This window comes from Erpetoichthys calabaricus, chromosome 1, assembly GCF_900747795.2.
Source record: "Erpetoichthys calabaricus chromosome 1, fErpCal1.3, whole genome shotgun sequence".
Taxonomy (NCBI): Eukaryota; Metazoa; Chordata; class Cladistia; order Polypteriformes; family Polypteridae; genus Erpetoichthys; species Erpetoichthys calabaricus.
This window is the reverse complement of record NC_041394.2, coordinates 338,536,887-338,561,318: the sequence shown is the minus strand read 5'-3', so window position 1 is coordinate 338,561,318 and position 24,432 is coordinate 338,536,887. Positions and strand designations below refer to the sequence as shown.

The 24,432-nt window shown below is 39.4% G+C and overlaps 1 protein-coding gene across 1 annotated transcript in view; it reads left to right on the top strand.

Annotated features, from left to right (window-relative positions):
• LOC114667673 (gastrula zinc finger protein XlCGF26.1-like) overlaps positions 1-24,185 on the top strand; it is a 29,333-nt gene extending 5,148 nt beyond the window's left edge. The window contains exons 2-3 of the mRNA XM_028823064.2: positions 11,875-12,338; positions 22,692-24,185. Coding sequence (XP_028678897.2) covers positions 11,912-12,338; positions 22,692-24,031 — 1,767 coding nt within the window. The 5' untranslated portion in view covers positions 11,875-11,911 and the 3' untranslated portion in view covers positions 24,032-24,185. The remainder of the gene's footprint in view (positions 1-11,874; positions 12,339-22,691) is intronic.
• Positions 24,186-24,432: the final 247 nt, after the last annotated feature.

Sequence of the window (24,432 nt, the reverse complement as noted above, 5' to 3'; positions counted from 1 at the left end):
CCTCCGAGCACAGAGGGAATGCCTGCGACGTGACAGTGAGTTTTGTCTCCATTAACAGCTGATTGTCGCCCTCTAACCCTGGATGTCGACTTTTTTCGACATTCGCCCTCAACCCCTCCTGTCGACAAAAGTCAACATCGGCCCTAAAAGAGTTAAACTAGGAAAGGGGAGGCAGGGAGTTTAGGACAGGTCAGGTTTAGAACTGTATATAGAGGAACAAACAATAGTGCAATAGTGTAAAAATTAAAATGCATAGTAATGTAAATTCTAACCCACCATTCAAATGTAAAAGTAAAACAAGTAACACATTAAAAATAGGTTGCCTTATTGCTAGAGCTATCAAAAATAAAACAAATCAGTTGGATTTATATATAGCAGATCAAAATTATGATATTATAGCAATAACCTTGAAGAACCTGGCTAACACAGTTTAGGATGAGTATAACATAGAGGGATACACATTTTTTTATGAAGTATGGACAGAACAGCAAAGGAGTTGGTGTTGCTGTTTATGTCAGAATTTAAATGCATGTCCTCTTCAATGAGCCCCATCTTAGTGAGGACTTGTGGCATCGCTTGGAAAACATTAGGGGAAGCAGTCTTATTTTAGGAGTGTGTTACAGACCGCCCAATGCAGACAGTAATTTCAAAGGACATCTTTTTAGTAATATGATAAAGACAAGTTTACAGAGGGATGTTCTAGTTGAGGGGGACTTTAACTACCCAAATTTTAACTGGGATAATCTTGCAGATGGAGGAGCACGAGATCAGGAGATTTTAGAAGTAATCAGTGACTGTTTTTTTAACACTGGATGTGAAAGCACCAACACGGGGTGAAGCCTGTCTAGATTTAGTATTTTGTAATAATCCAGTTAATAATGCAGTTCTCAGTTGTTTTGAAGAGTGCAGATGCAAAAACTAGAAACTTTTAAGTTTAATTTTGGTAGGGCATATTTTGAGCCGATGCAGCAGTGTCTAAGGAGGATGGACTGGGATAAGCTTTTAAGTGTGGAGGAAGTCAAGGAGTAATAGAACAGGTTTAAAATCATTTTACATGTAATGCAGGGCAGGTATATACCTAAGTTTAGTATTAATAAGAAATTAAGAAAACACTCTGCAGTGGGGTTAATAAACAGTTAAAAAAGAAGCTGCAAAGGAGAAATTGGCTGTATAAAGCATATAAGTCAAATAACTACAAAATGAATAGTAGGACATATCAGAACATGAGGGCAACCATTAAGAAGAATATTATGTAGGCTAAATGAGAGATACAGTACACCCCCAAAATTTGCGGGGGTTACGTTCCTTGAGCACCCGCAAATTGTGGATGTGGTTAAAAAAATGCCTATTTTTTATAGTTTAAACCCTAAATATACCCCCAAAACACTTTAATTTCATTTCAAACAACTTAATACATTACCTAAAAAAAATGAATGTAAAGGTAAACCCGTATACTGTACTGCTATGTCTCCCGCAGTGCTAGAATGTAAAATACTGATGTTACCACTATATGTACTGTAATTCATGCAAACGCGTTTTCATTGCCAGAAACCTTAGAAAGTGAAGGGCGTTTCAGCGACATCTTGGAGTTTTAACCCTTAAACTGCCACATACTTGAGGGTTAATGCATCCCTGGACGCCAAATAATAGAACACATTTTTTTTTCATGCAAAGAGCAATTACTGCAACACTGATCATTTTACACACTGCTAATGATCAGTAAAAACTATTTAAAAAAACTACTGGAACAATATGTAGAAGATGCAACTGACACCATGGATGAAATTAAGTAAATCACTGAGCCAACTGTGCTTGAACTGGGAGCACTCAAGCACATAGAGGTAAACGCTGATGCTGGCAGGCTAGTCTAGTGCAGCGGCTCAATCCCAGAAACAGTGAGGCTGCAGTGTGTCACGCTTGGGTCACAGAATTGCACAGAAACACAGGAGATTGTAGAGACAGGAACTTTATTCAAACACTTCAAACAAACATGTCTCTTTCAGAAGTAAAACGAGCTCAGTATGCAGTTAGTTCTCGATTAAAGAATAAACAAACATCATAGGGGAGCACAACGGGAGTGGAACCCCCAACAAGAGCAGTGGATGTCTGGGGGAGGAGAGAGAAACAAAGCAATCAGCCAAAAAGGACAGGTGCTGTTCAGGCTTTTAAGTATGCATAGTGCAAGAAGCATATCACGCGACAGAGCAGTCGCAAGTAAGCCCAGCAAGTAAGGGAGCAATGTGAAGGTAGTCTATCAGCGTTTTTTAAGGTTTTTTTGAGGAGCGTCCGTGTCTTCTAGGGGTGCGTTCAGCCCCCCTGCTTACAAGGAGCTGACAGTGGTCATGAGCGGGCTGCTCAACGAATGTACGGCACTGACTGATCAGCTCCTGTGTGCTCACAAATGGCACTGGGAAAGGACTATAGCCGGTTGTGGTGGTTTAAGGGTTTAGAAGAACAAAACGGAAAACACAAGAACACTCGGCTGGAGATGCATCACAGTCAATCAGCAGCAAGAAGAAATGAATAACGCTGTAGCGGTCCGGTGCTGCTAAGATTCACACCGTCAAGAAGACAGCGATTTATTTATTTTTATGGGGGAGATTCCAGGGACGCACCCAGCCTTTGCCCGACACGCACACATTCACAAACAGAGACAAAAACAAAGCAATCCGGTAATTAAATGGCAAATAAAGAATGTAATGAAAACAAATTAAATAAATGTAAACAACAATACCACCCCTGTTCCCCTTACAGCGATTACACATTAAATACAACAAAGCACCAACAAGACACACACAGTAAATCATGAAAAACGGCAAAGGATGAAATATAATGATGAAAATAGATAGTACAGAGATCCGCACTTTGAATGGGAATGTAAAGATAGTCCTACCGCTAGTTCCTGAAATGGTGAAGACGTGTTCAGGAGCACTTCTTTCTGTGCAGGATGGCCATGAATCCACTTACAGTCCTCATGTACACAGGCAGACGCCAAAACGATCCAGGACAAAACGAATAAGTACAGGTAACCCAACAGAAGGCAGGCAGAGAGATAGGAACTTGAAACACAAATTACAAAAACTTTTTTTTTTTTGCTTTTGGTCACCGGCCCCCTTTTTAAAAGCCGCGCTGACATCCTTTGACCCCAACAGCCCCAGCACCATCAGGACCAATTGGAGCCACTGCTGGGAGTCACAGTTTCAAATTCTATTGGCTACTTTCACCATCCCAAGCCGCGTTTCCTCTACAGTTGCTTCCTGTTCTCTCTACAGTATAGTATTGCTACAAAAAAAGCCATAAAAATTGCAGAGGATATTTGCAGTTTCTACTAACAATTATTAGATATGTTCTAAGGAAAACTCCGTGAATGACTGAGGCCTCCTGCGGTGGGTTGGCACCCTGCCCAGGATTGGTTCCCTGCCTTGTGCCCTGTGTTGGCTGGGATTGGCTCCAGCAGACCCCCGTGACCCTGTGTTCGGATTCAGCAGGTTGGAAAATGGATGAATGGATGGATGACTGAGGCCGCGAACTCTGAACCGTGACTTCGTGGAGGTCTACTGTATATAGAAGATAAGGTGAAAAGCAACACGAATCTCTGGGATTCAGCCGCTGCACTAGATGAGCCTGCAATCATCAGCATTTACCTCTGTGTGTTTGCATGCAGGCCAGCCAGTTCAAGTGCAGTTGGCTCGGTGATTTACTGAATTTCATCAATGACTTCAGTTGCACCTTGAACGTATAATAATAGATTGTTGCAGTAGTTTTTTTTATAGTTTTTACAGTTCATTTGCAGTGTGTAAAATGATCAGTGTTGCATTAATTGTGATGCTTTTTGCATGAAGAAAAATGTTTTCCATTAAAATTTCACATTTTCTTTGTGAATTGTGATGTTTACTTAAAAAGTGCAGCTAAAAATTATTTGGCATCCAGGAGTGCATTAACCCCTAAGTATTTGTCGGTTTAAGGGTTTACTATCATTGTCGAAACCTTGATATACACATTATAGTACAAACAGTAACGTTAACACGTGACTCTAACTTTACTCGCTAAAACAGCTCCAGGATGCTTGCGTTTCAGATGTGCATTCAACTTTTTTTCTTTTTCGGTGAAGTGCTCCCACACTTTAGAAAGTTTTTGTCTCAATTTTTTTCCATCTCCTTACCCTTCCTCTATCTGACTCGCTGTTGCAACCATGTTTATTTTCCTCTACATTCTTCTTCTCCTGAGATGTTCTTCTTCGTTGGTAGGACTGTGTGTAGTCTTGACAAACAATAACAAACGATTCTGCCCCCACACGTTCATGTAGTGCATTGCAGTTACAAAAACCAATGTGGTTATTTGTGACTGGAGCGTCTATTGGAGTTTCTGTTTATGATGCGTCGACAATTTTTTGTAGTCAACATCGTCAATTATGTCAACTAATCGTTGCAGCCCTACCATGCAGGTAACATATTGGCTTAAAGAAGTACCAACCCTCCATAAGTTAGAATGTCCTGTTTTTATTTGATTTGTGAAGCTCATTTGATGTTTGCTGTTTGAATTTGTGAGATAGTATTCCTGATGTCTGCCTTCTTTGCATCTTTTACATTTGCTGCTTTGATTATATTATACTGATCAGTTCATCTTCCTTCCTGTTTTGTAAATTGAAAGCACTTTATGATACTGCCTGTTGTTAATGAGTCTGTCCAAAATAAAGACTGGTTAATTTTTCATAACATAAACTGGCCTGCAAATTACATACGACAATTTAGTTTTGCTATTTGTAAACTCACTTTTATGACTCTTGAACATTTGTGGTCAGTGTTCATTGTGCAACTTTAAAATCCGCTGTTCAGGATTTGCTTTTGATAACATGCCAACGAGCCCACCAGTGAAACCCTTTAAATTGTCAGACAATCCAGGGAGAGGATGAAGAGTGCATTACAGTCACGGCTCAGCGGTTTATATTGTGGCATGTCAAGCTCTCAGTATTTAAAAGTGTTGATATGTTGTTTGATGTTTCCCTACACTGTAGTTAGATTGGGACTGTACTACCCCATAACAACTTTGTTTTTATTAAGGCACCACTTACCCTGAACTAAGCAAAAGTACAGGTTCTTTTCTGTTAAGAATTGGAAACAGTTAAATTTCATAATAAGCATGAACCACCATGTGATTAGAGGTGTTATAAATAGGTTATCAAAAAAATGTACAATTTGAATTAAACTTGGAGTCAAAACTCCATACAGTTAATAAAAAATAATAATCATTGATAAAAATATAATTGTAGAAAAGAACACATTAGAACATTAAACATATTTAGATGAGAACAGGCCCTATTCACTTAATTCTTCCAAAACAACATCAAGTCGAGTTCCAATGGTCTCTAAAGCCCTACTGTCTACCACACTACTTGGTCACTTATTCCATGTGTCTGTGGTAAACTTCCTAATGTTAGTGCGAAATTTACCATTAACAAGTTAACTATGTCCCCATTTTCTTGTTGAACACATTTTAAAAGTAACTATCCGCTGTACTAATTCCCTTCATAATTTTTAAAACTTCAATCATGTCACATCTTTGTCTGTTTTCTTAAATTGAAAATGGTCATCTCTTTTAGTCTTTCCTCATAACTTATCCCCTGAAATCCTGGAATCATCCTAGTCACTGTTCTCTGGACTTTTTCTAGCAGTTGAATACCTTTTTTTGTAGCCTGGATAAAACTGCACACAGTACTGCAAGTGAGGGCTCACCAGTGTGTTATACAGCTTAAGCAGAACTTCCTTGGACATCAGAGCGCTCGACTGTATGACCCTCTGTGGAAGTTGATTGTGACGACCACTAATATCCCTAATTTTTTTTTTTAATAAGCAGTACTTTCAATTTTCAATTATGCACTCAAATTGAATATTTTTACTTCATACATTTGCTTATTTACATTTACTTACATTAAATGCCATCTGCTACAAATCTACCCAAGCCTGTTTGCTATCTTAGATAGATACTTTATTAATCCCAAGGGGAAATTCACATACTCCAGCAGCAGCATACTGATATAAAACAATATTAAAGAGTAATAAAAATGCAGGTATGACAGACAATAACTTTGTATAATGTTAACGTTTACCTCCCCCCGGGTGGAACTGAAGAGTCGCATAGTATGGGGGAGGAACGATCTCCTCAGTCTGTCAGTGGAGCAGAACAGTAATAACAGTCTGTCGTTGAAGCTGCTCCTCTGTCTGAAGATGATACTGTTTTGTGGGTGCAGTGGACTCTCCATGATTGACAGGAGCCTGCTCAGCGCCCATCGCTCTGCCACGAATGTCAAACTGTCCAGCTCCGTGCTTACAATAGAGCCTGCCTTCCTCACCAGTTTGTCCAGGCATGAGGCGTTCTTCTTCTTTCTGCTGCCTTCCCAGCACACCACCGCGTAGAAGAGGGCGCTCACCACAACTGTCTGATAGAACATCTGCAGCATCTTATTGCAGATGTTGAAAGATGCCAGCCTTCTAAGGAAGTATAGTTGGCTCTGTCCTCCCTTGCACATAGCATCAGTATTGGCAGTCCAGTCCAATTTATCATCCAGCTGCACTCCCAGATATTTATTGGTCTGCACCCTCTGCACACAGTCACCTCTGATGATGACGGGGTCCATGAGGGGCCTGGTCCTCCTAAAATCCACCACCAGCTCCTTGGTTTTGCTGGTGTTCAGGTGTAGGTGGTTTGAGTCGCACCATTTAACAAAGTCCTTGATTAGGTTCCTATACTCCTCCTCCTGCCCACTTCTGATGCAGCCTACGATAGCAGTGTCGTCAGCGAACTTTTGCACATGGCAGGACTCCAAGTTGTATTGGAAGTCCGATGTGTATAGGCTGAACAGGACCGGTGAAAGTACAGTCCCCTGCGGCACTCCTGTGCTGCTGACCACAATGTCAGACCTGCAGTTCCTGAGACGCACATACTGAGGTCTGTCTGTAAGATAGTCGACATCCATGCCACCAGGTATGAATCTACTTCCATCTCTGTCAGCTTGTCCCTAAGGAGCAGAGGTTGGATGGTGTTGAAGGCGCTAGAGAAGTCCAGAAACATAATTCTTACAGCACCACTGCCTCTGTCCAAGTGGGAGAGGGATCGGTGTAGCATATAGGTGATGGTATTCTCCGCTCCTCTCTTGGTATCAACTGCAGGCTGTACCAGCTTTTTAAATATATCCCTATCTTTCTCATTTATATAAACTGCTCAAAAAAATTAAAGGAACACTTTTTAATCAGAGTATAGAATCAAGTCAGTGAAACTTCTGGGCCATTGATCTGGTCACTTAAGTAGCAGAGGGAATTGTTAATCAGTTTCAGCTGCTTTGGTGTTACTGAAATTAACAACAGGTGCACTAGAGTTGCACTCTTTGTAGCTATGCTGCAGTCACCCATAGGAAGGCTGCTCGCATCATGAAGAGGATGGGGGAAAGCCTTCGGAAGCCCCATCCCCAGAATAGTCGAAACCGTTGGAGATCCAACAGGGTCCGGTCTGTTGGGAATCGGGACTGGTGTGGTGCTGAGGCGTCACCTGCTGCATGGCAACACTCGAGTCCCAATTTGAGGTGGCCCATATGGGTAGGCGCATGAAACGTCTTCTCTCTCCGGCAAGATGATCATCTTCCTCTGCTGTCGGAGGAGCTGCGGAAACTTCACAATTCAGTGGCAGTACTCTCAGAGGTGCGTAGACCAGGGACTGGCCAGATCTCTGTAGGTGGATACACCTTTTATTGGTCTGGTCGCTCCGATGGCTGTCATACTCTGGGAGTAGCTGTTGCTGTAGCGGATTGGCTTCTTCCGATGGTGTCTGATGTCACTCCTTTCAATGAGCATATTATGAGATTCCGATTACGGCACTCCCTGGGTACCTTGTCTGTCGTCGCAGTGTATGCCCCAACTGCGGTGAGTGATGTCTCGGCGAGGGAGACATTTTATTGGCAATTTTGCTCTGTGGTTGATGGGTGCCCACGGGGTGACACTCCTCTGGTCATGGGTGACTTCAGTGCAGCCACTGGCACTGACAGGGCTGGCTATGAGGATTGTCTCGGTCCCCATGAGTCTGGTGACCATAGTGAAAGTGGCTCCATGTTTATTGACTTTGCAAAAGGTCAGGGGCTTCGAATTGTTGGATCCTGGTTCCATTGCCCTGAGCCGCATCGTTGGACTTGGTGCTCCAATACTGGTGGTGTGGTGAAGGAGATCAATCACATCCTCGTAGGCAGGAGAGTTTAAAGATCTGCTGCTAACAACCTGGTGCCAGATGCCACATGACACCTTCAGAGGTCTTCTTGAGTCCATTCCTTGACGGGTCAGCAGTGTTTTGGTGGGATGAGGGGGACCTACACAATATTAGAAAGGTGGTTTTAATATTGTGACTGACCTGTGTATGCACCGATGAAGTGCTTTCATTGTTTATTTAAATTACAATGGTTATTGCCATATGGAAAGAAAACATAATTGTTATCCAGTGCCGTATAGTATTTCTGTATTTACTTGTGTTCTGCACATAAACATAAATACTAGTGACACCCTTTACTTATATTGCCACTCTGTGATGGCCAGTACAGTTTGCAATTCTGTAGTGGGTAGGATCAGTAACGCTCAACCTGTTTTCACGGAGAGCCAATTAGTGTATTTTAAGTCAAACTAATACTTAAAGCAAATCAAGTGGCCTTCTTTACAACACTTTTGAACTTTATTAGCTGCCATCCCTCTAGTGGCAATTCAGTGAAGGATGTCATAGGATCTCAATGTCAAATCAAGTGCTTATTTACTTTTGCAGGAGGGAAGTTCACAATTCAACAGAACAAAGCATTTTGGAATTTATAATGAAAATGAGGGGTTTTATTAAATCCGTTACTACAACCAAAAATAATGATTTTCTCAGCAAGTAACAGTGAGACTGGGCAGCATTTTTAGAGTTGGTTTTAAGAGTTACCAGGAAATGACTTTTGTCTAACCTATCACTAAAATTCAAAGGTAAGCTGTATAAATTATCACTCTAAGGTAGAAAACCCATTATTTTACCTTCTGGTTCTCTCAGGTCTCAAACCATATGTTCCAGAAAAGTTCCTCATTTATCTCTCCTTTTCAGACATATGTAAGTTTCTTAAAATAATCCAGTGACCCTACCTGTATAGACATTTCTCAATAAAACTCATAAACAAAATAGTGGGACCAAAACAGCACTGTTAATTCAGGTTGTGAGAACTGCTGACCCACAACTGTGAGTGATGTTCTTCTAGTTTATTTGACCACTAGGGGGCTCCGCCCCCTGCTCGCTTCGCTCGCCAACCCCTGGTGTTGGGAATGACAAAGAGCGTGATGTATGAATGAGATATAGAATAGTGTGACGGTGTAGATAATGCAAATAGAAAGCAAACAATAAAGTGTGTGGCACAGTGTAAAGGTTTATTTGAAATTTCTTTGTACACGCCGTTTAAGTGTAAAAGGTAATTCCAGCTCAGAACTTGTAAGGTCATTTAAGATGGTTATTGTTGTGATCAGAGTCAAGTTTGTCAGAGCTTAGAAAGAGTTGTGTCTCTCCAGGAAGTAATGGAATGACTTGGGTATTTATGTTTTCCACATTAATATTTTTTGGACATAATATAGTGCGTTGTGTTAAAAGGGGCATTTGGTCTAATGAGATTGCTGCTCCAAATCTCTCTGTAACTAAGTCGTCGCAGATAAAGGCTTGAGGAATTGTAATAATATGTGGGTAAAGTCCATCTGTATTGGTGAGTGTTCCATCTGTCAGTTGTAATAAGCAATTGTTATGATCTGGTTCTGGACATCATATCTTTTTTACTAACTGTATCTTTTGAAAGCAATGCCAATTGTCTGCGTATTTTAAGGTGCACTGAACAATAGCTGAGTGCATGGCATCTGGAAGAATAGCTAATCACTGTCTAAAATCTCCTCCTCATAAAAGAACCTTTCCTCCAAATCGAATATTATTATTCATAAACGTTTGTAGAAGTTTATGAATGGTGTTGAGTAAGTGACTTCATGCCATTGTACATTCATCAATAAACAACATTTTTTCAAGACGGATGTCACGTGCAGTGCCACCGTCAATGTTCATAGTGGATACCGATTTGTAGGATCTAATGTAGTTTATAAAGATGTCACTTTCAGGTACATCGTCAGTTATAAGCTTCTGTAGATATTCAGTATATGAATGTAAAGAAGGCAGTCTAATTTGACCCTTTTGACAACAACGTGTAAATGTATTACTTGTATTGCCAGTTGTTTCTTCAGGGAAGTGAACTGAATGACAATGATTGCAAATGACATTCATTAATCCGAATGAATTTTCCTGGTGTATGTTTTGCTTGTGCTGTTTGAGAGGCGCATTGTTGCATGTGTACTATTTGGGACGTGTTGTTTTGGAGCTGTAATCGATTTGCCTGTGCTGTGTGAGAAGCCCGTTTTACCCTTCGCTGCCATTAACGTATGTCTGAGACGGGAGGTGTTTCGTTTTGAATCCGTGCCTGTTGCGATGCAGCACTTTGATTGATAGATTGCGTCATGTGGATCTAGGATGTAGATTTGTGCATATTTGCGTTGTTGATTTGTTTCAGGGTGCACTGTTCCAATGCAATGCAGTATTTGTGCACATATGCGAAAGCAGTATGGGCCATTGCCTTTTGGTGGCCTGATATTTACTCCGGTAGATGCAAAAGCAAATGAACTATTGTAGGATCTAATGCAGTTCATAAAGTTTTTACTTTTAGGTACATCGTTAGTTAGAAGCTTTAGTTGAGCTTTGCGTTTTTGGAGTCGAGACATTTTTTCTTTTAGAAATATGGATAAGTAATAAGGAGTATTGCACTCAAATATGGAGCCTTTTCTGCGGTTGAACGGTTAATAGTGCCTTATTGTAATGAGATCCACCTATGCTGCATAGCCGTCTATTTTGTTGTTTCTTTCGTGTTCGTGTGTTTGTTCCTGTTATCCTTTCCTTTTCGTTTTGTACCCGTGACCGTGTATTCATGACTTGTTTCTTTCTCAGCATGCGAAATATGGATAAGTAATAAGGAGGATCGCAGTCACTGTTAATATGTTTCCTTTTCTGCAGTTGAACGGTTAATAGTGCTTTATTGTAAGGAGATCCACCTATGCTGACACCTATGCTGTCTAGTGTGAAGGTGTTGATGTTCACTTTAGAATATGTGGCTTTGGGTGTCACTTCTTATGGATGTGTGTGGGGGGGGTGGGGAGGGTGAGGATTGTTGTCGCGCGAGCGTCTTCTTTCTTTTTGTGTTCCTGTGTCTTGTTGAATCCCCCTCTTTGTGTGTGTCCAGTCCGGTGCCTGTAGGGGGGGGGGGTGCCTTGCTGTTGTGCGCGAGCCTCTTTTTTTTTTTTTTTTTGGGTCTAGTTTCGTGTGCAATGTGTTTGAATACTTTTTTATGTGCCTTTTCCTTTTTTCGGTGCTCTTTGCGCCTCATTTCTCCATTTTTCCTGTGCTCACTCCTTTTTTCTGTGGTCTTGTCTGCCTCTCGCGGCCCCTCATCCGCCTCTCTCGCCCTCTTTTGTCCCCCTTTCTCGGCTCTTCAGCCGACTCTCGCGGACTCTTTTTGCGCCTGCGCAGTACGTCTTTTTGCAGCTACGGCCCATTGCCGGATGTGCCTGCGTCCATCATCCGGTTTAGCATTCTCGGTTAGTAATATGGATCATTCCATCCCCTAAGTTGTTTTACATCTGACAATTTGATATGAAGAGGACTAAGTTTTGTCAACTTGCTATGAATTGTCTAACCAGATGTATACCTTAACTGAGAGTGTGTTGTAAATTGAAAATCAAATGTCTTTAGATCTTACTGGTGTTGTTTTAATGAAATTTAATCTTGTTCTTTTCACAGACTAAAAGAAAAATCAGATATTTACTGTCACATGTAAATGGATGTGAAAGAGGAGACATGTGAGGCAGACATAAACACTATGGAGATAGGGACCGTAAATGTTAAGAAAGAGGAGGACTGTGAGTGGGAAAGTGTTCACCCTAAACAAGAGAGTTTGTACATTAAGGATGAGGAATTTAAACTGAGATTAGTGGACATTAAAGAAGAGGCTGAAGAGAAATGTCTCAAAAATGAGATACATACACGTAAAGGTGTGCAATGTGTCAAAGAAGACGAACTTGATTATGGTGTTCAAGGTGGAGCAGTGACTGAAATGGTCTCTTTGGAAAGCAAATACTCCTCAGCAGAGCTTACCAACAATTTGAAGTCTGAAATTTTACAAACTGATGCAAAAATGACTCCAGAAGTTTCTTTTTTAAGAACTGAGGAAGATCAGCTACCACCTACAAGCAAGTCTAGAAAAAGTAAGCATATTTTATTTTATAATGTTGTAAGGTTTAATAATTCGATATTCTTTGTTCTTCTCATATTATTGTTTTAAGTTTATGTAAATGCTCTAAGCCTGTCCTCAGTAAAGAGTGCTATAGAAAAGTACAGTTGCAAGAAAATGTTTGCGAACTGAAATTCACTGGATTTCTGCATTAATTCCTCTTAATTATGTGGTTGGATTTTAAGTTAAGCCCCAATAGCAGGTAACACGGTCATCTTAAAGTATTAATATACAAATAAGTAGACAACCTCTGTTCAGTCCTGAATACATAATTTGAACATTCAAAGTCTAGCCCATTCTTTCTTTCCAAAGCTTTTCAGTTCATTGATTTATCTGGGATTCTTTTCCTGGTCCTCTGTCTTCAGGTCAGGCCACAGCATCTCTATTTTTGTTTAGCTCTAGACACAGTTTGGCCATTCTCAGACAACAGCTTCCTTTTTTGTATGCCTTTCACGTTTTCATTGCTTTGTGTATTTTGGCTCATTGTCTTGTTTCACTACTCATCTTCTACTAAATATCCACTACCAAGACAATCTCCTATTGGTTTTCTTGATAACCTTTTGTATTGAACGTTCCCTTAATAAAAGAAACCTGTTCAAGCCCAGAGGAAGCAAAGTAGCCCTAAACCATGATGTTCTATCCACCAATATCTTTGGTGTGCAATATTCATTTTCCTCCAAAGTGTTGTTAACTGGTTACACAAAAATGGCAAAAAGAGGTGAAAGGCCTTGAAAAGCCCACAAACCAGGCCAGGATCTTCAAAAGTATTCCTAAAGAGATGCTTAACTCCAGGCATCCTGAACTCAAGCTCCACAGGCAGGCTTCAAAATGGGGTGCTGGCTTCAATACTCGGAATACAGTGAGGACCTCCTCATCCCATCACATATACAAAGGCTGGAGAAGGTCATTCAGCAGTGATGTCAGGGTGGTCCTGCCTCTTGTGGGAGTTCCACACACAAAACTCAAGGAATGCAATCAAAGTTATTTGCATACTATAATTTATTAATGTAAAAACACAGAATTATTAATACAAAATACAAATGTATTAGCATGAAATTTGTGAAACCTACCAAGAATGTTTATTGGGTTCATGTACTGTCATCCTTGAAGATTAACAGACACACACATAGCAATCCTATGCAGACAAAGACTTGAGTGGCGCCAATTATCAGTCACCCCACAATATTCTGCATATGATTCTCTACATAGGGATTCACTATCACCAGCTCTCTCAAACACATATGTAGTTGCAACACACATACTGTAAAAGTGAAAATCTTTTGATTATATGACACTTACAAAGCAAACAAACTCTTGCTTTTATTGCAGTCATTCTAATTATTGAGTGGCCTCAATAGCCTTGATAAACCCTGTGAATAGGGCAGTAGCCAATACATTAAAAAATGTAAGACACTGCTTTGATTTATAATAAAATCAATTTTTGATACATTTGTATTGTGTACATATTACAATTACATTGCTGTTGTGCCACAAGAAGTGCTTGAAGGGGAACCAAATTACTGGCAGTACTCTGTTTAGTCAGCATCTTGTTCCTCCTCCCAATATCTTGTTACTTTTCTATAATGGGGTGAAAGGCTTCCCCTTGGAAGTTGGTATGCGTATCTCTCTTTTATAAAAAAAAAATCCTGGAAAGCAAAAGCAAGGCTACGATAAGTGATCTTCTTGGAAGACATTTAAAAGACCCGTGAGACCAAAGAGACTTGCCATGGTGCGTCTCGCGGGGACCATAAACATGAGACATTGTGCCAAGAGATTGACCCAGGACGTCTCGCGATGACGTAGAACATGAGATTCTTGCAAGACATGCCCTACGTACAATCTATCAAATAAGACAACGGGGCAGCAAAACATTCAGTCTTGTAAAGGATTTGAGCACATACAGATCCAGGGTCTCAGCGCATATAAAGCGTATAAGGACAATACGTTATAAATGAAATGTCGACAAAGAAAGCAGTGTGGTTAAAAGAGACTCGAAAGCATTGGAAAGAAAAAGAAAAAATAATCTAGGTGCAAATTCAGAAAATAAGGCAAGTAATTATCAGCCCGTAACAAGTGGAATTGAAACAAAGCATGTCCAATCGGTCAGAATTAAAAGACAGAGTAAAAGACAAAGCAGAACTTCATAAAGACGTTCACAACCATTGGCGCTATACACATGCAGAGCAGATTATGAAAGCAGTGCAATTCGAAAGGCTTCAAAAAAAAAAAAAAAAGTATGCGCGATTCAAATGTGGAGAAAGTTAAAGAATACGAAAGTAGGAAAATTAGAAAGTTTAAAAAAAGAAAGTAAAGATCACAGTAGTGCAAACAAACGGAAATTAATACACGAAAAAGGGAAAATAATCACCACGGACCAGGTATCATTGGGGGAAAAAAAAGCAGGATAAAGTGAGGTCAGAAATAAAAGACAGAGTAAAAAACAAAAGTAAAACGTCATAAAGAGGTTACAAAACAAAAGGGCCAAACACATGCAGAGCAGGTTAGAGATAATTCAGGATAGGTTTCTCTGTTTGGAATTTCAGCACAGACAAAGCAATCTACATCATCATCAGTTAATTTTTTTTTGCAAAGTAACCAATAAATCCATGTGAGGTAAAACACGTTTTTGAAATTCTCTGACTTAAAGTTCAAAGCCTTACAATATTTACATACTTTTGACATATATCACCTGTGTCCATATATTCGATCTCTATTCGCCTTTTAGTTATTTCTCCAAGTAATAATTTCTCTTTTTTTTTTTGCGCTAATGCGATGTTTACTTATTTTTTTGACACTTTTGTTTTTTTCTGCTTTCATATTTTATATCTTGCTCAGCATGTGTTTTGCGCCTACATTATTTTGGGGTCTTTTGAATTCCAGTTTTCATTATCTCTAACCTGACAAAGTCATTTCACTGACCTCATTTAAAAGATTCAGCATATTTGGACTCAAAAGATTCCAAATATTGTTTTTACATAAATTCTGAAATAAAAGTGAAACTAATGAAATAGCAACAATTCAAATTAAAAAAAATCTTAGTGTGTCCGGAAAACCAAACACGGTGGTTGGCGAGCGAAGTGAGCAGGGGGCGAAGCCCCCTAGTATATATATATTTATGTATAGTATATGATATCTAAGTGAGGAGGGAATCCCTATCTCACTTTAAGCAATGCCTGCAAGACCAAACAAGCACCACCACACCACCATTTTCCTTGTCTAGCGATGCACCAGAACCTCACAGCATAGGTTATGTAAAATATAACCCCTCAAAGATAAACTCCACCTACCCCACGACACTGAAAAATATTTTTTGAAGCCAAACAATAATGTTATATACATTGACTCTGCCTGGCCAATAGGCAATGGACGATATCATCTGCTATCAGCTCAGTCCTACTGAGTACCTTAAGCCACATTGTAAGCTGAAAAATCAGGCAAGGACAAGGATTTTTTAATTAATGGAAAAAATGCTTTATTTTAGAACACAAGTTCTTGTGGCAAATTAATATATATCATGATTGTAAAGAAATAACATTTAACTTGAAAAATACAGAACTTATTTTTAAATTTCCACTTGTACTGTATCTTCGATTATGTGATTTGCTATTTAATCAAATATTTTTTCTGGATCAGTTCCAGTGATGCCTTTCAGAATTTTGAAGACCTCAATTAGGTCACCACATATTTTGGTCTGCTTGATGCTAAAGAGTTTTAATTCTTTTCATGTTGTACTGCTCCCCAGTAATCTGGCTATGTCCCAGAGCAAAAGCACAATCAGAAACTGCTGTCTCACTCACAGAAAAGATTAGTAATGTTAAAAATTTTTTTCATTTTTTTGATGCTTTGTGAAAACCATTCACCATATTGACATACACTAATAATCTCAGACCAGCACTTAGAAATCAGTTATGTAAAGTGTATTAACAAAGCCACAAACAAAAAATCCTTACGGTACAATCCGCCCAACAACAAATAATACATAAGGCCGACAAATTATGTTATATAAAGAAATCAGAAATATTAAACAATTTAAACATCAACCAGAGGTAAAGTTTAAATATAACGGTCCGGGTTTAAGGTTTCACAGTTCAGAATAAGGACCAAGTTACCAGTAGCCTATCACCCTCCAGACACCACAAATATAAGAAATATGTTCTTTCCTACTATGAAATAGTTGGCACTCCAGACCATTACAAATGTAAAGAGTAAAGTCCCTACTTCAGAAAGGCATCTGTCTTGTGCTTTTGAAGTGAACAACTGCCAGTAGATGGCTTCTATTTTATATTTCCTGAGCTTGTTTCTGTTGAAGCAGATTAGGCAACACGAGCACCCTCAGCCCCAAATAAGACATGCGGAATCTCAGGACAGGCAGCAGAATCAAGATGCACATACAGACTCAATTCAGATGGACTGATTGTGCAGCTATAGGCATCTCTTACATTTATTACAATTCTTATCATACAAGCCATTATTCCTTCTCATCTGACTCCTTTCATTTCACTGCTCTAATCTTGCCTCTAATTAATTCTACCAATATTTGTTAACTGATGGGATGTCAAAACCTCTCTCTAGTGGTGCAACGGATCAAAAAACTCACGGTTCGGATCGGATCACGGTTTTAAGTCACGGATCGGATCAATTTTCGGATCAGCAAAAAAAAAAAAAAAAAAGAGAAGACAAATTTAACTCTCCATTTATTTAGTTAAGTATTTTTTGCCCATTAAAAAACATTCAACTCAAGACTCATTCCACTCAATTATATAAATACAAATTAAGGTGCAATGTAGGGCATGATAACTATTTAATTTAATGTGGACACAATAAAAAAACAACTTTAAATGCAATTTAAGGCACCATTGCTTCTTACTTTGAACACGGAGAGAGAAATAAAAACTAGCTTATGTCCACATCATCAAAAAAGAAGAAAGAAAGCAAAGCAGACCCGAGCTTAAAATTTCACATTTTTTTTCAAAAACATGAGGATGTCTACATTTTCTGGGGAAAGTGTAGATCTCTTTGCTGTAACTATGTCCCCTGCTGTTGAGAACACCCTCTCGCTAGGCACTGAAGTGCCAGGCACAGCAAGATGGTGTCTTGCCATTGTGGCAAGGTGAGGGTATTTACATTCGTTGCTTTTCCACCAAGTCAGTGGATCACCATCGACTGGAATGCCACTTGCTGCCTCTTAGGATACCACCTCCTCTTTGATGGTGTCAGCAAAAGCCTTGCTGACCATGTCCTTCTGTGCAAAGGTCTCGCCAAAAAAGCTCCGCCATTGCCGAGTTCTTTTGAGGAGGAGATGTGTCTGCTCCTGTTGGTGCTGCATATTGATGCTGCAGGGAAAGTTACATTATTGATTAAAACTTTTTTTTTTTCCATAGACATTAAATTGTGGCAATAACTTAATAAATAACTTAATAAACTTAACTAAAAACATCATCATAAAATATTAAAAATATATAATTTCAAAAAATATTTATTTTCTTTACCTCTTCACAGTCTTCAGTGCCAAGACTGCTCACAATCTCAGTAGTGAGATCACTGTATGTCCTCAGGCGTAGGGAAAGGTCTAGGTGAGACAGCGACTTGAACCTTGGGTCAAGTGCAGTAGATCTGTGAAGGTAGTCCTGTAGGGTTGGTGGTGAAGTGTATCTGGGCTTCAGGTCATCTGTAATGGCAGTCTTGACATCTCTTGTGATGGTGCTGTCTTTCTCACTTGGGGCCATGGATTGTAGGATCATTGTTTTCAGAGGCAGGATCATGAACACAGATGGTGCAGTTTCAGTGCTCAACAGAGTTGTAACCATTCTGAGTGGTTTGAGCAGCTGGAGGACCTCCTCTGCCACTTTAACATCACCATCAGACAAGGTGACGATGTCTCTGGCATTTTTTTCAGGGTTTTGTCTGTTATTGCAGATGTCTATAACTGCCTGCTGCTCAAGATAATGCTCCAACATATCATAAGTAGAGTTCCACCTTGTTGTGACATCATGTATGAGCTTATGAGTTGTAGCATTTCTTGCTTGGTCTTAAGCACATGAGCAGCTGTTGAGCTTGGTGGATGTAGGAAACCACCTTCCTGATCCTCCCAAGGAGGTAGTCTATTTTACACACTTTCATTCCCTTTTGGGATGCTAAATTAATTTGCATGTGCAAAGCACTTTATCTGTGGGCCCAGTCCTGCTTCATTCACTGCATTTATTTGGTTTTTGGCATTATCTGTTGTGACTGGAATATTAGTACTGGGCCCCTCTATCCTCCACTCTGCCACTGCTTCCATCAGTACGTGTGCCAGGTTTGTGCCAATGTGACTCTCATAGAGGGGGTGTGTCTACAGTACAGGACTTTGTATCTCCCACTCCGCTGTGATGTAATGAGCGATCACGGTCACGTAGCTTTCTGTTGCCCTGGAGGTCCACCCATCTGTAGTTAGTGCCAAAGAAGATGCCTGGGACAGTTCAGCCATAACTTTTGACTTTTACTGCTTATACATACTAGGGACGATATTGTCACTGAAATGAGTGCGCAACGGAATATCATAGCGTGGCTCAGGCACGTGTATCATATGTTTAAACCCCTTGTTTTGCACAACCGAATATGGCCTCATGTCTGCAGCAATAAACACCCCAATAGCTTTTGTAATAGCTTTAGCCCGGTCTGATTGGGCAGCAAAGGGCTGCTTAAATGCCACGGATATCTTTGGTTGTTGCGCAGCCATCGTCTTGGGTCCTGTCACATCAGGGTGGTGTCATTTTAAATGAATGGCCATGCCCGACGTGTTGCCAGTCTCATAGGGCTTCCTCGTGCCACACAGTCGACAAACTGTGGTGGTTTTATCCACCACCCTTTTCCCATCAACATATTTAACAGGGAAGCCAAAATGCTCCCACACATGAGACTTAAATGATGCTGGAGGTTTGTCGAGCTCCTCTGCTTGAACTGCTACCGCTGGCCATGACCACACTTATGAAGCGGCAAACCGGACAAAAGTCGAGCAAAAATGCGCGAGAGAGGTTGAGTTAGTGCGCGAGAGCTACCGAGTTAGTGCGCGAGAGAAGTTTAATTGCAGTTCAGTGCGCGAGAGAGACAGAGTTAGTGCGCGAGAGACACACGCACAATACAGTGGAACTTTTTTTTTCTCAGATCTTCGGATCAAGTGCGTACCAAACCATGGACAGGAATCGGTTCGGATCACGGATCAACAGTGATCCGTTGCACCACTACCTCTCTCTGTCCATCATTTCTGTTTGACAAGGCCTATCCTTACTACTTACTAGCTCAGCGCTTGCTACTTTAATTTACAGCCAAAGGGTTCACATTCCCTCTCTATGTGAGGGGCCCATCTTTCTCCAGCTCTCATGCACGTGTAACCTTTGACTTAATGTAGTATTGTTAGCTTCTCGCCCATAGAGAATAATAAAGAATATGTAGACATACAGTATCTCACAAAAGTGAGTACACCCCTCACATTTTTGTACTCACTTTTGTTGCCAGCAGTTAAGACATTAATGGCTGTGTGTTGAGTTATTTTGAGGTGACAGCAAATTTACACTGTTTTACAAGCTGTACACGGACTACTTTACATTGTATCAAAGTGTCATATCTTCAGTGTTGTCTCATGAAAAGATATAATAAAATATTTATATAAATGTGAGGGGTGTACTCACTTTTGTGAGAATATTGCAAGTCTTTTTAACCTTAACTCTTACATGTAATTGTTTAGTAAAATATAGAATCTACTTTTCTCATGTGTTTATAATACTTTTCTAATACGCAGAGATTGCCAATTTTAAGAGTATATTTGTCTATATTGGTTCTCTCTCTCACTTCACTTTGGGTTTTGTTTTAGTTCCCCTTCTCATATAACAAGCCACCTCTGTGCATCTCTTTAGTGTTGTTTTACTTTGGATTGTTCTTGTTTCATTTATTGATTAATAATATCTTTCAGGGTTTACTTGGCCTTTATGTAATGGTGTACATCAGGGATATTCAATTACAAATTCATTTGGGCCAGGTTTTCAAACAAAGAAATTTAGCTGGTGGGTAAGCAGCAGGTAATGACAAATTTTAAACCATCATAAATGAATGCATTGAAAACAAGTAATGTTTAGTCATTGTTTCCCTTTTAAAATTGTCACATCTGACACAGGCACAGAATCTGAGATAGTAGCAATATTTTTTTTCCACTTTTGAAATAAGAAAATAATAAACATTTTTGGTCATATCTGACCTATGCACATCTCAAAGTGCATAAAACAAAATAGTGAACAGTATTAGCAATACGTTTTTTTTTTTTTTTTTAAATATAATTAATATTTTGGTTATTTAATAATAGCAATTGTTTATTTTAACATGGTGCTTTTCTTACTACTTAAAGCACTATGCCCATTATCATTTTAATGTGAGGTAGCACTGGCACAACTGTGCCACTGCCTATATATATATATATATATATATATATATATATATATATATATATATATATATATAATATAATATAATATGACCCAGTTATATCTTAGTGCATTTACCAGAATAAAATAAAACTATCCATGCTATCAGTGCACAAACCAATAACAAGTGATAACAGTAGCTAAGATACATGAATACAACATCTACGGCACACTGAGGGAACATAGGTTTGTTTTATATCTTCACATGTGTGTTGATATTGTGATGTGTCCCGCTACTTCATAGGTGTGGGGGGTGGAGTCTACTGGGAAAGCATGGGCTCAGGGCACCTCCCTAAAGAGAGCTGAGTGACAGGATCAGGTGTGAGGGGAGTGAATGGTAAAAGAGCAGGAAGAGATCCCCCCAGAGAAGTGGCTCCTTCAATAGGTCTTCACAGTATCATAGACTACTACCACCACTTGTGGACACACAACAACATGCTACAATGTGGGTGTTATGTTGCTAGGTAACATGGAATATTGCATTCATGGTCTGTACTACTGTAAGAATTTCTGAAGGCTCGCCAAGTGTGTTTCTCACGGTTTCTTTGCATTTCTAGTGGGATCATGGGCTCAGCTACTCAGAGGTTGCTTCTGGGCTTCATGCAGCCTATGGGCTGCCATTTGAATAGGCTGAGTGATGATATCACAATTTTTTTTATTTTATTTTAATCTAGAAGTACATAAGATATATGTGAGAGAGATATTAATGTTTAAGAATCAATCTTCTTTCATTTTTAAATTGGAGATTGGTAAATTTTATAAGGGCAAAGTACTAATTTTGGGGTATGAAATAACACATAATGGTTTTACTATGGATCAATGAAAAGTATCTGCAATACTGAATTGGATAGAACCTCAAAAGTTAAAAGTACAATGTTCTGTAGGATTCACTTAATTTAATTAAAGAAAATCTACCAAAAGAGTGCACTAAAGAAGGCTTGTCTTAATGGTAGAGTTTAGTAACTAATTTTTCCCTTCAGGTTATAATTTACTTTTGTAAGCTGCTTTTCTTTACTCAGTCTTGGTGTGCTTGAGGTTTCCAGTTGCAATGTATGACAGACAACCTTTGTATTTACACAGAAATACAATTAAATCCACAGTAAAACAGCAAATTTCAATTTGATTAGCATAAACAAATCATTACAGTGCATACCCATTAATATTATAATGGAAATTATAAAGGTCACCAGTGCGTCACAAACCTGAACGGTTCTGATGTCCCTTGCCCACTCCCCTTCAGAGTAGAAAAGTAGACACAAATAATTACGGTGATCCAATATTTCTCATTCTCCTGCTTTTCTTCCAGACCACTGCAGCATATGTAGACTTGTGCATTAACACATCACTCTGTTTTTATTTGCTGATTTAAATAAGACATTTTGATATACCTTTTGGAGTCAACTGGCTTTAGTCTTAGTGTGAAGAAATGTCGAGACACATTCTGATTATAAGGGGTACATTTCACATGCTTTCCATGACAGGCTGTTTTTATAAATTAAACTCTTTTCAGTGTTGCAATAGGTATGATTTATGAATAATGAATATGCTGACAAAATGATGATAAATTTATGCAATGTAGTTAACAAAATGTGACCAATATTCTTCTCAATTTAATTTTTCACACGAGATTTACTTATGTTACCATTTCACCTTCTTGGCTACAACAGTTGTGCTTATGTGATGAGTAGTTGTTATACAGAAGAGAACATTAACAAGGTGAGTGTCTTTCCACATGCCAGTGAAGTTTTGCAATTCCTTATGCTTATCAAAGGATGCTTAACTATCATTTATTTAATGCTGTGATGTAATTTCAGTACTAGGGAATCAAACTTAAAAATATTTTTTTTATATTTTTTCTTTCAAACTTTATACAGGAAGCAAATCTCACTGCTGTTCTGAATGTGGCAAACAATTATCTACCAGGAGTAACCTTCAGATCCACAAAAAAATCCACACAGGAGAGAAACCATATAGTTGTTCTGAGTGTGGCAAACAGTTTTTACAAAGAAGCCATCTTAAGAACCACACAAAACTTCACACAGGAGAGAAGCCATTTTGCTGTAATGAATGTGGCAAACAATTCTGTCACAGGAGTAATCTTCAGCGACATATTAGAACCCACAGAGGAGAGAAGCCATATTGCTGTTCTCAATGTGGCAAACAGTTTTCACAAAAACACCATCTTCAGACCCACCAAAGAATTCACACGGGAGAAAAGCCATTTTGTTGTGCTGAATGTGGTGTACAATTCTCTGACAGGAGTAGTCTTCTAAACCACAACAAAGCTCGTACTGGCGGCAAGCTGTATTGCTGTTCTGAATGTGACAAACAATTCTGTAGCAGCAGTAAACTTCAGAGGCACCAAAGAATTCATATTGGAGGGAAATTGTATTGCTGTTCTGAATGTGGTAAACAATTCCGTCGTAGGTGTTCTTTTCAGAGACACACTAGAATTCACACAGGTGAAAAGCCATTTGTGTGTTCTATATGTGGCAGACAATTCTCTGTCAGGAGTAGTCTTTTGAGGCACACAGAAACTCACACAGAAGGGAAGCCATTTAGTTGTTCTGAATGTGGCAAAGGATTCTCACGATCTACACATCTTCGGGGCCACAAAAGAATTCACACAGGAGAGGAGCCATATGGCTGTTCTGAATGTGGCAAACAATTCTCTGACAGAAGCAGTCTTCTGAACCACAAAAGAACGCACACTGGAGAGAAGCCATATTATTGTTCTGAATGTGGCAAGCAGTTCTCTGACAGGAGCTATCTTCGGAGTCACACAAGAATTCATACAGGTGAAAAGCCATATTCCTGTTTGGAATGTGGCAAAAAATTTTCGCTGAGGAGTACTCTTCAGATTCACACAAGAATTCACACAGGAGAGAAGCCATATTGCTGTTCTGAGTGTGGCAAACGGTTCTCACAAATCGGCAATCTTTTGGGCCACAAAGGAATTCACACAGGAGAAAAACGTTACTCCTGTTCTGAATGTGGCAGACAGTTTTTACAAATGAGCAGTCTTAAAAGACATTCACGAATTCACACAGGAGAGAAGCCATACTGCTGTTCTAAATGCGACAGACAATTTTCTTATGTAACCAGTCTTAAGAAACACTCTGCAGTTCATATGAGAGAAGGAAGATGCCTTGAAGGAAAAATTTGTCAGGAAGAGAAGAGAGAAATTGAACCCTCTGAACAACTGACGTCTTGACAAGTAACTTCATGTGGTGGGCTTCATTGATTAAGTTTCATACCCAATTTCTTCAAAGCCAAACTACTCTAATATGTCTTCTTTAATTGGGAACTTAAAGTGAGGTAAACATTAAAATTTATAAGAGCTGAGAGAGCACGAACTGTGTTTTCAAAAGCATTCACACGAACGAGAGGTGAGAGGACCTTGTGTGTGGTTTAATATGAGAGGAGGGAAGAGGAGGGTGGGACTTGAAACAATCTCATGACCAAAGTCTCATCTCGCGGGACTTGAAAAAAATCTCGTCTTGTCACAGAATTTTCTTTATATAATAGAGATTGTTTCTCGATGTTCATATTGTTCATTACGTGTTCATAATGTACAAATAAATGTTTGTAAACTAGCTTATTATAAGCTGCTGT